The sequence below is a fragment of the Melopsittacus undulatus genome, chromosome 1 (genome assembly GCF_012275295.1).
Source record: "Melopsittacus undulatus isolate bMelUnd1 chromosome 1, bMelUnd1.mat.Z, whole genome shotgun sequence".
NCBI lineage: Eukaryota > Metazoa > Chordata > Aves > Psittaciformes > Psittaculidae > Melopsittacus > Melopsittacus undulatus.
In genome coordinates, this window is record NC_047527.1 from 42939360 (window position 1) to 42954796 (window position 15437).

Consider the following 15437-nt stretch of genomic DNA (forward strand, 5'->3'; position numbering starts at 1 on the left):
GCACAGCAAAAGAAGGCTGGGCAGCAGCAAGGCACTCCCTAGATCTAAGAAAACCCGTTTTCTCTACCTAAGCTTACCCACTCTTTCAAACGTGGCAGCAAAAAGCTTCAAGTGAGCCTCCTCATGGTGTCTCCCCCCATCAGCGAACTGCTGAACAGACCCGGCTGCAAGCTGAAGAGCCAACATCCTGCCGCTAAGAGGAGCCCAAATCCAGTTGTCATCGATGCCATGGCTCTGCTCCGGCATAACCCCTTCAACGTGGATCCCTCCTCCTCCTCCTGCCCATTTTCCTCCACCCGGAGGTCAGATTTCACCTCTGATGTGCCAGCAGAGAACTCAACAAGCAGATTGCTGCTCCAAGCAATGAGCAGGACTAGGCAGAGGAGGAGCTGGACTGCCACAGCATATATAGCTTTCGAGGACCAAATGAAATGCACTTCTTCTGATTCTATGGAGAGGAAAATAGTGCAACCTATGGGAAACATACACATATTTGAACTAATTTGTGGAGGGTTTGCAGAGACTTGACCATGTCCCTCCACCTATGGTTATTCACACTTTCAGCTCCAAAAGTTTCCCTTGTCATATTTAAAATACTAATTGTTTTCCACCTAGTATGATTCAGGTCGCTGATGCAAACCATGACTGCTTTTTCCTGAAGCTTATGTATTTCTGACAGCTCAGAGTAGAGGATGCTGAAGGCATGTCTGGGCTGATGGGCAGTGAGCATCTATATGGCCACCCACTGGTTTACAACTGGGCAACCCTCTCTCCAGGAGGGAGGGAAGAGAAAGCAAACAATAGCATATATAAAAACCATATATGGCATATATAAAACATACTGGCTAGTCTGTCTAAAAGAGGGCAGAAGAAAGGGGCTTCCACATGCACCAATTTCCCTAAAGAAAGGTCATCTCAACATTTAAAAGGTCTGAAGGAACCCAGAAACACTTCCTCAAAAATGATGGGGAAAAAAGGAAAATTGTGATAAGCAGGTATTCATCAGAGAAACCTGCAGGAAAACCAAAATTTGCAGTAGGAAAGCTTTGAAGGTTTATTTTTCCACATTTAACAACATACTTAAGTTATGAGCCAGCAGTGTGCACTCACAGCCCAGAAAGCCAACCATATCCTGGGCTGCATCAAAAGGAGCGTGACCAGCAGGTCAAAGGAGGTGATCCTGCCCCTCTACTCTGCTCTCATCAGACCTCACTTGGAGTATTGTGTGCAGTTCTGGTGTCCTCAACATAAAAAGGACATGGAACTGTTAGAACAAGTCCAGAGGAGGGCCATGAGGTTGATCAGGGGACTGGAGCACCTCCCGTATGAAGACAGGCTGAGAAAGTTGGGGCTGTTCAGCCTGGAGAAGAGAAGGCTGCATGGAGACCTCATAGCAGCCTTCCAGTATCTGAAGGGGCCTACAGGGATGCTGGGGAGGGACTATTCATTAGGGACTGTAGTGACAGAACAAGGGGTAATGGGTTGAAACTTAAACAGCAGAGGTTTAGATTGGATATAAGGAAGAAATTCTTTACTGTGAGTGTGGTGAGGTACTGGAATGGGTTGGCCAGGGAGGTTGTGAATGCTCCATCCCTGGCAGTGTTCAAGACCAGGTTGGATGAAGCCTTGGGTGATATGGTTTAGTGTGAGGTGTCCCTGCCCATGGCGGGGGGGTTGGAACTAGATGATCTTAAGGTCCTTTCCAACCCTAACTATTCTATGATTCTATGATAACCAAAGCATAATATTAAAAATTGTGAAAATGTGCAAAATACAGGAGCCTTGTGTCCATATCCTTCATTCCAATGGCATGACTCTCCCCAAAGTCATACAATGCCAAACGGAAACTCCAAAGCCATTATGTCTTATCATATCAGGACATCTGAGGCTCCAGGCCGACCTCCATCAGTAACAGTTAGGGATAACCGACTCCAGATACATAGTTAGCTCCAAAAAGTTTTCTGTACCTATCCTTAACTTTTAAACCCTATATAACACTTATTCTTCATGCATCTGTTCTTCTTACAACAACGATATCCTGTGTGATCTTCAGGCAAAAATGTATATAGTTATGGTAACAGTTTCCTAATTGCTCTTTCCAAAGCAACTGCTGAAACAGTGCCCAGCTACAGAGGTGTCTGCCTGGTTCTGCTACATGAGCAAGCTGCGTGAGATAATAAGAGGATCAATCACTAGCAAGGATCAATGAAAATGAAGAAAAATGGATGAAATCTACCTGTGACAGCCCTCCATAGACTACAAATAAATGAAAAAGCACACCAATGTAACTGCCACATGTCACTAAGCTGATGTAGTATCATCAGAGTAAGAGCAGCAGTAGGAAAGCAGCTTTACAGATAAAAAACTTCAAGCATTAAAACACAAAACAAAACACCAAACCAGAACATATCTTCCCATTCTTTTATACCCACCAACACTGAATACCTATATGTACTCTGGAAATTCATACATTTGCTGTAATCCATTGCATGTTATCAAGTACCAGCAGGTCAGATTCACTTTTCTATCCAGTCAATTTATGACCTGCCTTCATTAGCCACTGTAAATGTGATATAATCAAGAGAAACACAGTTCTTACTTACAAGGATGAGCACAGTTTCCAGCAGCTTGCTTGTTTTTCTAAGGGATAATTTTGGAATTGAATTAAAGAACTGCATACGTAATTTATTAATCTTTATATTCAGGGAAACAAAGAGAGCTCCGAGAAGACCTCCAAGCATTCCAAGGAGGACGGTCGGAATGAAGGCCAAGACATTCACATCCAGCAAGTTCTTAACCTGAGTCAAAGAAAGGAGAAAAAGTGCTCTGAGCATCCTGCCAGACATGAAATATCACACCCTTTCTTAGAAAACCTGATACCACAAAGTAATTTCCATACAGGAAGCAAATCTTTCCTTGTGGTTTAGGGAGCTCAGCTAATTAATTTAAAGCTGATCTCATGACGGTGAATCCTTCTTGCACACCTCATAGGAGTGGAACCAGCAGGTAGACACTAGTGTTGGCACACATACAGAAACATGTATGATGCACCATGTTATCACTAGCACTCCAGCTCTTCAGGCTACGTTCAAATAACTTGACATAATGGCCTTAATGAACACTGAAAAGAACTGCTGAACCAGAGCTTTGCTCACTGTTTAAGTGTCAACCTGCATCTATGTGCATTTAGAGCATTTATAAGTAAATGTACTTGAATAAAATTGTGAAAATTGATGCTGATCTGGAACAACTAGCAACAACAAATCACAAATGCAGAATATAATCTGGCAGCTGGAATAGTAATTGAATTTTCTGCTTGATTCCTCAACAGGCAACAAGGATGAGAGCAAAACATGTTTCAATTTTATCTTCCAGCCAACATGAAAGGGTCAACAGATTGGTGGCACTCTATTAAAAGCTGTGAGGATATTATTTCCTTAGCTCAGGCTTAAGAATTACACAGCTTTTTGACAAGATTAGGATCTGGACAGAGTAAGAGATCACAAAATGCTCAAAAAAGCTATCTGGCAAGAACATGTAAAGGGTTGTCTGCAAAAACCCTGGTATAATCTTAGTGTAGTGGATAGGAGAAACCATTAGACTCCTTTACATTGTTTGAGCAAGTGCACAGGCCCTCTTACTGTTCACACACTTTTTTTCTTCCTCCTCATCTTCTTGTTAACCCTACATTTTATTCTTGTTCATGCTACAGCTAGCCTAGACTTTAACAAATCCACCAGGTGGCTGTACTGAACACTCATGGTATTTCCTGAGATGAGGAATGCCAGGGTCAAAACCCAGCCAGGCTTGAAGAGTTGGTCCACACGGTGTTGCAGACTGAGAAACCAGGTCTGGAAGAGGAAGAGTCCTAGAAGCCATTCCCAGGCACAAAAAGCCCAACACCTGCAGGGTACACTCACAGGAAGTAGGGAGAGAATTAAGGTGTATCATGCCTTACAATTAGGACTACAACTATCACATATGTAGGTACTCTATGTACTAAACAAAACTGTAATAATGCTATTTTTACCAGCAGCTGCAACAAAATCCATCTTTTTTCCAAAGGTTTTAGAGAGATCCAGTGTTTAGGAAGTTGAAATTCGGAGAGAAGTAGCTTAATTTGAAGTAGTAAAATTCTATTCAAGGCAAGATTCAAATATCTTGCATTATATTCTACTTAATTCCGATCCATTAAAACTAAAAAGGTATATACATGGGTTTATTGTTTTCTCTCCCTAACTCCACTTTTCCTAAGGGAAAGATGTATCGAGATGTTTGTTTTAAATTAACACATGCACATTGCACTGCATGTGTGTGGCAATGGAGGTAAAGTTGAATGAGGGCTCTACATGGTGGAAATGAAAGGTGGCACGGTGTACTGTTTGGCTTTGTGGTAGTTTCAACCACAGTTTGGCCAGTCTTCAAGAAAAATCTGTTACCTACAGAGCAAGTTTCACCTTTACAATTAATCCAATGGTCTATGTAAAAATAAAGTGAACCTTCCTGAAAACCTCATGCTCTGGAGGATCATAAATTCCCCTTGTAACATTATGCCAGGTAGAATGAAACTAAAGAAAACAAATAGTTTTATTAAGGAACATAACCCACAAGCTTTCAACTCAGAGTTTATCCACTGCAAACTGTACTGGTTAACACCACAAAACATCAAAGCAAAATTTCCCCTGAGAAAAACACTCAGTGAAACGGAAATGTTTCTAGTTATCTGTACCACATTGAGAGCCAAAACTATTGAACCCTGACAGAAGTCATCTTGATAACCATTTTAGCTAGTTTTTCCCTCTGATGACAATAAGAAAAAATAGAAGGAAACAGAATCCACTGCTGTTTTCAGAAAACATCCTGCAAAGAGTGTTAAAAGAGCAATGCTTATTGCAATACAACCATTGACATGAATCCACTCTCCCCTGTGCATGCAGCTGTGCATTACACAATACTTTGGCTTCAGCAACAAATCTGGCTTCAGAAGGCCTGACCTCTTCCCTGTCCATGCAGTCTCACCTTTCTGCCACAAAATTTTATCTTCTTGGTTGTGTCACTGCAGCTGTTTGGGGGACTGCACTATCGGTTGGTCCACAAAGAGGATTTGGGTTGAAAAGCAATGTCTTCTCTGCCTGCCCCAGCTAAACTTGTGGTAAAGCAAATATACCCCAAATACTGTTGCACAGCATATGCAAAATGATTATACCAGCATGCACACACACACACACAAGTTATCTATTTTCCCAACCAAGGTATGCCTACATGTGAAAAATTCCATAATCTCTGGTTCCTGCATTGCTAGAGAGATACAAGCCAGAAGAAACGTAGAGATCAGTGTCAGTGATCAGGGAATTACCTTAGGAAAAATTTACTTAGTAGCAAAAAGCAGAATGGAATTCAGAAGATCAGGGGTTTATTTCTAGCTCTTTAATTGATCTGCAAGTCAAATATCAAGAAGGATATTTAGGCAAGAAGTGAAGATCATGATACTTGCAAATCAGTAGTGAATCATCTTGCAGTAAAAATGAGTGAAAGACATGATAATAAGAGCAAGTACTTTTAGGTGGTGGACACATGATAAAAACCCAAAGATCAAGGTTGTGTTGTGCTGGAAGGAATAAAGGTAGCTGAGGCTGAAGGTCACCTCTGTTGTGCAATCAGGAACAAACAGTGATTATACATTTTTGAATGTTTAATCTGTAAGCACGAAGGAACAGGGGCACAGCACAGCAATGCCTGCAGCAACACAGAGCTCAAGCCAGCTACAGAAGGAGAGGACACCCTATTTAAAAGCTCTTTGGCTTTTTCTTACTTTGAAGTATCCCTACCCAGCACCAATACAGAAAGTTAACTTTATAACTTACATGATTAGCTAATAAGCAAACAGTTATTTACTTGTTATTTAGGACAAAACAACTTCATGTTGTATCTGACTACCACATGTAAAGTGTGATGGCTTCCATATCCACATTGACAATTGTACAAATACCATCCCTTCTCCTTCTCAGTCCCCCCTTCCCTCCTACTCTCACAGCTATAATGAGGAAACATGCCTAAAACCCTGCATCTACTTCCTCCAACATGCACACAGTACATACCCAAAATATAATTCTTTTCTCTGCTTCAAAAAATCCAAAGTGACCTCTGTAAACGAACCCATAGAGAGAAGAGGACAGTAAATCTGTGGTGAAGGTAGCCATCAAGCAGCAGAAGAAGGTTTGCCAGGCCAGCCTGATGTCCCAGAATGAAGACACTTCTTCAAATGTGAACAAGAGCCCACCGATGGGGGCACGAAATACTGAAGCTATGCCTGCTCCTGCACCAGCCGTAATGAAACTGCGCCTGCAACAGGTAGAAGAATCAATATTTAGGTAAGGGGGGGGGGGAAGAACAGAAATGAAAAACCTCCATAAGCATGGCTTCCTAATAAAGCTGGATTTATGGGACTGAATTTAAAGACATGCTGGTTTATTTGGGGGTTATTATAGTGCATTGCATCTCTAGATTTTGAGTTCAGACCTGTCCATCCTGACCTCTGGCCTTGACAAAACTCTCCATCCTGTAACATCATGTGGGGACCACCACTCCACGCCAGCAAGCAGCTGATCCAGCAATGACCAGCCTAATGCCAGGCAGACATGATACTTCACATCCTGGAAGCAGTGCAGTCAAAGGTGAAATACTGCATGGAAATAAAGGTAATGAAGTTTGGGATCCACCAGAGAATGAGAGTACTGCCTTGGAGGCTGTAGGCTCAACTTGCTGCCTCAGTCTGCAAAGGTCTGAGAAATCCACAAGGAATGTATGTGCCTTTTCTCTATCCCTATAAAAGCCAACACACACCTCAAAGAGCAACAGAATACTGGTGCTGTCAGCTGCACTAGTTGCTCAAATGGCAGAGATCTGCACTGTGAAGCAGTTCTAGTACAGAGGAAAAAAAAAGAAGGAAAAAAATAATTATAATGTGGTAAAGAAAGGCATGAATGGACAGTCTTCCTTTATGCATTTATTTAGTCTTTTTCTCACACACAACATAATTCCTTTTCGAAAGCACCCATTTTATTATATGAAAACAACATCTTGCATCAGACAAATGTTACATTTGTTCCTTTTTAAGGAAGACCACAGTATGCAAAGCAGGAGGGAGGATATCAGAAGAGGAAATAAATTATGCTGGAATTCTGCCTTACAAAATTAGATTCAAGTCCAGTCTGCTGGACTAGGGCACACAAGGGTGATGCTGATACATGTAATGCACTAATCACTAGTGCTCACCAGCTTATAAAACATCCTCTGGATATGCTACCTGAGACCTCAGAGACAATTTGCAGAAATGCTGAGCATTCAGTAGTAGCTGAAGTTAATAAGCATACAAAATGGGAGCATTTTTAATATTAAGGAATGCCAGGTTCAAAGATGGGTGGCAGTGAGAATAATGGACAGAAAATAAAAGATCAGAGAGTTTATGTGTCAAAGCACTTAACAAAACCCACTCTACAAGGCAGCTTTATGTCTGGTATTTCCCAACTCACAAATGCTGAGCTAGACACTCTTGTGGATGGATTTTTGCTTGCACATTGTACCTTCACAGGGAACTGTGTATGAGTTGCATCTGCAGCAGGGAACTCAAAAGGTGCTGCATACCACAGTAAAAGCTGGGCAAGCTCTGCTTGGACATCTCCAACTTCTTGCTCCAGTCAGTTGTACATGTCCCACCAGTAGTATCAACAATGAAACTGGACCCCTCCTACACCTTCATTACAGAGATGGGGGGATGCCTTAAGATCCCTCAACACCCCAACACTTGCTGAGTTACTGCTCTGCCTGTGACTGTACTTGAAGAGGGTACATCTCCTGAGCCTACCTAACTCCAAAACATACTGGGGAGCAGGAGTCTTTCATCCTAGTCTTTGTAGAGAAGCGAGGTCTAGCTTAGACTGGAATTTATCTCTGCTACTCCCCAACAACCCTCTCTTGTGAAGCGTAATTCCACACAACCCATCTCTCCCAGGATGGCTCCTGGCTGCAAGCTAACACTTCTTTCTAATTATACTATAGCTGGATCCTGCAGAGAAGAACAAGAGTCCTTGCAGCTTCACTTACCACAATCACTGATTTCTTCCATGACTTACATTTTGCTCAACCAGCATGTATCAGATTTATTTAAATGACTGATCTTTAAAGACTAAAGGCAAAAGAGATCCCATATCTTCCCTTCAATGCTTTTTTATTTTCTTTCAAGCTACAAATAGCTCACAGTGGCTGTTCATTTTAATTCTCCGTATTTATTTAGGAAATTAACACATGGGAGTCATTACTTTCTCCTTGCTTTGGAAAAACAAAAGGTACTGTATATGGTTTTGTATGTCAACATGACAACAGATACCATCCAAAAGACATTAACTGGTTTTTAATTTCTTCCTTAATGTCATTAATTTCAGTAGAACTGTTCACAAGAGGGAGCTTACCAGAGTTATCTCACAGACACACATAAGCAGAGAAGTGCCACATTTACAAAGTGTCACAAACAAGTTGTGCAATCCCCATTGTCCCTTTTTTCCTGGGCCAGCAACAATAATTGGTGGACAAAGCTCATGTGTAAAAATGCTTCATTTTTCTCCCTCCTTATACAACCCAGAAGGCAATGGGAACAGGTCTTCAGTATCAATGTATTATTCCACAGGCATTCAATAAAACAACCTGTAAACTTTCTTTTAATTAAAGAACTTTAAAGCTGTTTAATTAAACAACTTTAATTAGAGTGGATGGCTTTATCCCCATTCCAAACTGACGAACAGCAGGAAGGCTGAAAGATTGCTGGAGCAGCATCTTCGTTTCCTTTCCAGATGCAATGGGCTCACCAGCAGCTTTCTGGACACCCACAGGGTCCCCTCAGAGCCCCACAACTCTGACCATCACTTACTTATCAGCTGAATTCCGAAACCTGGTGAAGATCGGGAGGTGCATGCCAAGGGTGTCTGACTGCAGCTGGCTCAGGCCACAACCCAGGAGAGCACTAAAAGTGATGATGTATAATTGAGAGCACTCTTCAGTAAACTATTTATAAGTCAGCCATAGTTAAAGGCAGGGGAGGACAGAGCCTTAGCTGGCATGCAACAGCAAAGCTAGATTGACTTCAACAGATATAAACATGGAAAATGTTGAACACAGCTTTTAAATATGCAAAGTCCTGTTGACATAAAGAAGGAAGCTACTAAAGACTTTCAGATTCTTGACTTGGAGACTTAAATGTCATTTTTGCAAGGACGTGTTGTGATGATAGGCCATGAAACGCCTTTTGAAGAACCGCATGTTAACATCTGCCCAAGTGTGCTGACGCATCAGACTATACAGCCCATCATTTCAAGGATGTGTTCCCAAGGTTAATGATCATGGCAGCCAGAACAGCCCTACTGCTAACAGAGGATGTGTAATGATTTAAATTATTACAGTGTGTTCCCAGGCAGCACTTCAAACTATATTTAAATGGGGGGAAAAAATTATCCAAACCCTTAGTGAAATGAAAAATCTATTCATTGTATAATCTTGGAAGACTTTTCTACAGGACTTAAATAAGGAGCCTTAATGAATCTCTCAGAGGCTTTTAGCAACTTCTGTGTGTTTATGTTTAATAAAAATGGTGGAGGGTTCCAGCTAAATTAAATTAAGCTAGCTCTTAATTCCCATGTTTTGAAAAGGCATCACATTAGTACTGTGCTGACTTTCTTCATGGAAATACGATTCAACCCTTTGGCTCTCACATCGCTGTTACCAACACAGCACAAAGGGAGAAAAGAAAATATCACAGCTGCAGTCTCTGAGCTCCTGGAGACACATGTCTGAAAGCAAAGAAAACAAAAGAAACCTAAAGGGAGAGCTAAACCTTGGCAGTCATTGTCTAGAAGGTTCCTGGCTGCCTCTAACAATGCACTCCCCTGGTTAGAGTCATCCGTGAGTCATTCCCTAGGGTGCTACACCTCTGTGTAAATAGATAGATAGATAGATAGATAGATAGATAGATAAAGATAAACCCACAGAGTGACAGAAAATGTGAAAGGGTGCTGGGGAGGAGGATCAGTTTGGTCAGGGCAGTGAAGAGGGAGAGAAGGACACTCAAAGATACATACTTTCCAAACCCAAGAAGGATCAGAAACAAAGCAGCAAATCAGCCAAATGATCAGTATCAAATTAGCAGAGACCAGTTTTACCATCTCTACTCAAGATACGGTGTAGTAACAGTAATAAAGTTGGATTCTCCTCTAAATGGTGGGAAAAGGAAATGATGTCACTTAACAAAATAGAGAAGCCCAAAATCTGGCCTGCAGTTACAAAATCTGGCTGTAATGCAACATAGTAAATTTTAAGAACAGCTCTGACCTATAAAGTAGAGGTAGGCAACCCTCCTCTCCTTCTCACAAGGCTCCAAGACCACTGCAGGATGAGGATTCTCTTTCTTTGTATATAGCAAGGGTTTATAAAAACATTATTCTTCCATAAAATCGAGTTTTCCCTACCAGAAACATAGTATTCCACTACTGCAAGAACAAGCAGCTCTAACCTGACTCTCAAACCACGATCTGCAGAGTTTGCAAAGCAGCACCCGGGTTCTGTGATCACCCTTAGCTGGCACCATGTTTGTAACCTGGAAACATGGACCTCAAGGGCCCAGCTGTCCATCACCATGTGTCTTGTACCACCATGTACAACACGTCTGCAGGTGGAAGCAAAATTGCTGCCCCTTTTTTGTGCACAGCCACTTGAGACTGGCTTTATTTCTATACAGACTTTGCACAGGTAAAAGCAGATATGAGATGCAAAGCAGCCCCAAAGTGACAACTGCAGGATAAGTTGCATTTCAGAAACAAGTTGTCCAGCTAACCGCTTGCTGAGCCTCACAATGAACTGTACTAGGGAACCAAGCCAGTACTTAAAACATGCAGCATAAAAATGTTTTTCTTAGGAACAGTAGTGCTAATGCAAAGGAGGGGACAGCACAGGCAAAAAGAGCTCCCAATGCAGGGCGCTGGTTTTCTAAATCAGCACTGCCACTAATACAGACATTCCAAGCCCACACTCTCAGTCTGATAGCTTTAACTTTTTCCTGCTATTTCTTACCCCAAATGGATCATGGGACCTTCTGGTCCACAGAAGAGCCCAGAGGCTACAGCCAGCACACATGAGACAAATGTCCCTAAAAAGGTCTTAATGTTAAAAAGATGTTGAATAGAAGTGCCATTCAAATACCCAATGATTTCTGGCAGGCCGGATGGTGAACCTGCTGGGCAAAAGAACTGCAAAGGAAAAAAGAAAAAGAAGGGAAAAAGAGTCAATAATCATTAGACTTTGATATGTTAGATGCATCTTGTGGACACAATTGTTAACTCCAGCCATCATCTTGCTCTGTTCAGGAGCAAACATTCTCAGAAGTAACAGCTGACATAGACACACATATAACTTCTGGATACACACAAGAATTCAAGCTGTTGCTTGAATGCTGCTGCATGGGTTACCGTATGCATACTGGGGGTAATGAGAGAAGAAAATGAGGGGGACCCCTTCCCCATCCCCCAGCTGCACTGCCATCCCCCCAATACCTGAAGCCCACCAGCCTCTTGCCTTTGCACAGGCTGTCTGTGGGGCAGGTCATACATGTGGACCTGCATGATCAGTTTTGACTTAAAATGGTTTAAAACTGCTCGGTTATTAGCTGCAATAAGCTCCCTCTTCCTACTATTGCTCGATTTTGGGGTAAGTTCAGTAAAACACTCACTTTTTCTCTCACCTATGTTGTTAATTGCGTGTCTATAATTAAATTGAGCACAGCAGGACAGTAAATGACAGAAAAGCTCGATGGTTTAGCACTGCTGCCTCATAAAAGTACTGATATGGGCCACAAGTGATACCCACATAGCACAGCTAAATGATCAATCTAAAACCAGCAGTTAACTTTTATGTGGACTGATAGTCTTTGGCTTAGGCCCCTTCCAAACACCGAGTTTTCACAAGTTACACCAGCTGCCACTTGTATTTATTTTATAAACACCACAAGTGTAAATTGCATGGCCACCACCACTGATTTTACCCGAGACACTTTTATACAAGTTATGGGTGGTGGAATCCAACTTCAGGCTGAAGGCCAAGAAAGACCTCTCCAACTGGGTCATATAATAGGGGGGGCGGGTGCATAATAAAATACCGAAGTAACCAGAGGAAGAGATTTGGTTTATCACAGCTTTATAGCCTTGTTGCACAGGAGGTATAATACTTACCAGCACTGAGCCTGAAGAGAACACCACCATGGCCAGCCCAGACGCAAGCACACACAGCCAGGTCATGTGGATGTTGCCATCCTGTCCGGTTGACAAATAGATTACTACATCAGCACCCACAGACCGGGTCCTGCTTTTCAATGATCTTTTGTCCCACAGATTTCTGCAGGCAGAAGGTGTACCATAGGGAAAAACCAAAACAAGCAGTGCAGGCTCTTTAGGAGGACAGGGGGTCAGTAGCAGTAAGTTCAATGATGACTCTCAGAGTCTAGCAATGAATTTTTTCCAGGAGTTGTTGCCAACCTCTAGAAACACTACAAAGGATATGGTCTTACCCATCAAGGCCCTTTTCATGTCAGAAGCAGAATTAAAAGACCATAAGAATATGCACAAGAAAACACTAAATGAAAAACAAAACACAAGAACATACTAAAACTTCAGGAGACATTTTGCCTGAGTGAAGGCTTCAGCCTTACACCACTGACCACTTTCATGAATTTGCAGTCATTTTTAGTAGACAGAATATATGTGAGCAAGCTCTTTCCTGCTTAATTTTAACCCAAAGGACATCTCTCAGACCAGGCCTTCTCACATTTGAAAAATAGGTTTCAGCCCCTCTTGTTTTGGGGCTGGTTTGTGCTTGGGCTGACTGCAGCCATGCTGTCTCCAGAACTTCTCAGCTCCCACTCCCTTTGCTACCGTCTGCAGTGCTCAGCTGTGACTCACTGTGTGTGCAGGTCAAACACATCTCTTGCATTTGAAGTCAGGACATTACAGCTGGCCATCACAGCCTTCCTGGTAGCATGTCCAGTCAAGACTTTTGTAAGTGCATTATGCAGTGCAGCCAAACAGCAAAGCAAAGTGCATGAAAACAAGTTTTGCTCATCTGCAGCTGAAGGAGCTATTTAGATGGGAAGGCCTTCCAAGGCAGGAATTACATGTTTGTACTGAGCTTACCTTCTGTTCCTCTAGATTTGTTTAATACAACAGGAAAAATTTTATAATACAACAGTATCAACAGAGTGTGTAATGGTTGTTGTGATATCCTGGAGTCAAACCGTGGTTCCTTTCTAGATATTCATTTATACTTTGGTGTGTGTGTATATATTCACATGCATGTATATACATACAAATCATATATACAAGTATGCATGTATATTTAACCACTGTTTATCTATTTTACAAACATACACATATTTCACATATAAGAAACCTCAGAGAAATAATATTCCAAGGGCATTATATATGTTTTCCTCATGGAAAACCTAAGCTTCTTCATTTCTTGGATATTCCATCTAATATATTCAGCTTCCATCTGTTCCACAGAAGTAGGTATTCTGTTACATTTCAGTGAGGTGATTGAGATCTGTCCTTCAGCAGCTGGCAGCATTTATTCCATTATCTTGATTTCCCAGCATTGCGGGGGACACATCCATGTCTCCCTTGTACTAGAAAGCCCAGACCTGGACTGCATACTCCAGATGTGGCCTCACCAGTGCTGAACGCAGGGGAAAGATCACCTCCCTCAACCTGTTGGCAGCACTTCCCTTAAGAAAGCCCAGGAAGCTGCTGGCACCAGTCATCTGATCACCAAGCTCTGATTCCTTCCAGTTTTGCTTTTGTCTGCAAGTTTACTGAGGGTGCACTATGTCCCATCATTACATCCACATCATTACTGAAGTTATCCAACAGTCTGACCCCAGTATTGACCTCTGGGGTATACCTGTGGTGACCAACCTCCAGCTGGACTTTGTGCCACTGATCATAAAGCTTTGAGCCCAGTACTTCTGCCAGTTTAAAATCCATCTCACTGTCCACTTCGGAAACCCATACCTCATCAGTTTGTCTATGAGGATGTTACAGGAGGCGGTGATGAAAGCCTTGCTAAAGTTGAAATAAAGAACACCCACTGCTTCAGTCACCCACTGTAGATTATTAGCCACTGTAAATACATGCTGACTACTCCCAATCACTTTTTTGTCTTTCATACAGTTAGAAATGGTTTCCAGGATTACTGGCTCTATCACCTCCTATTAGCCTGTCAGGATGCCCAACCTTCCCTGGTCAGTATTCAGCTGGAACAAAAGGTCAAAACCCCATTCTCACAAGCTCCTCTTCAATATTCATACTATCTACCATAGATGTCACAAACCAGATGTCACTTTCACCACCTGCTTCTCTCTACAGGTGAGAAAAGCAAGCAGTCAGGGTCAGAGATACCTTAACATTTACACTGGTTTTAGCCATTCAGTGATTTTTACCAAAACCATCCCAATTATCAGAGATCATGATACCCACCACGGACAAATTAATAATTCCATAATAACCTACTACAGCACTAGCAAAAGATAGCTACTCCAGAAATAGAAAGAACTAATGTATCTGACATCAGGTCCACATTCCCTAAGTACCGTAAAAGAAACTTAATCCTTTCCCTTGGATATCAACAATACCTAAAGCAGCACACGCCCTTTATGTACAAGGCGTAAGAGGAATACCAAAATATTTTAGAGACTGCCTTCATCAATCTCATTATATGAACACCATCAGATATTATACTATACTGTAAGCTAAGCTGTAGCAAAGGACAGCAAAGGAAACCTACACAAAGCACTGCAGGATATCTGATTTCCACTCACACCAAGACAGGTAACACCTCTAGTCAATCCAAATTTTACAGGATTTTCCAATAAACAAATATGGAAGAGAGCTCCCTGACTTTCTCTTGCTCACCTGCAGGTATTTTTCCACCAGGTCCCATTTCAGTTTGATGAGAGAGTCAATTATCTGATGAACCAAAAACCCCAGCATCCCAACTGCTGTTCCAATTAGGCCCATCAGCAGCCATCGATCCCACTCTTTTCTAGAAACAGGAAAACACAGTTATCTCTCAGCCTATAGCACAGGACTGTTTGCCATGCTTCCTCTCACAAACATGCATGTTCCATTTTTAGAGCACTTTGATTATTAACTGTGACTGCATGAGCAAGAGGCTGGTTTTGCCAACATCTCTTTAGAAACATGCACTCAACAAAATTCTACCTTCAGGTGAAAGCCATTTCCATTTGGGTAATAAACATGGTTGAAGTTTGGGGGTTTGTTTTTGGATGTTTTTTTAATCTATACGTAGCAGCACAACCTGCTTTCAGATGCTGGATTGTTCGATGC

At 41.9% G+C, this 15437-nt stretch overlaps 1 protein-coding gene across 1 annotated transcript in view; it reads right to left on the minus strand.

Annotated features, from left to right (window-relative positions):
- LOC106023542 (chloride channel protein C-like) overlaps nt 1-15437 on the minus strand; it is a 75565-nt gene that overhangs the window by 59299 nt on the left and 829 nt on the right. Inside the window, exons 2-7 of the mRNA XM_031052278.2 lie at nt 15003-15132; nt 12270-12350; nt 11116-11291; nt 8924-9016; nt 6099-6342; nt 2604-2798 (exon numbers count right to left, since the gene is read on the minus strand). Coding sequence (XP_030908138.2) covers nt 2604-2798; nt 6099-6342; nt 8924-9016; nt 11116-11291; nt 12270-12350; nt 15003-15132 — 919 coding nt within the window. The remainder of the gene's footprint in view (nt 1-2603; nt 2799-6098; nt 6343-8923; nt 9017-11115; nt 11292-12269; nt 12351-15002; nt 15133-15437) is intronic.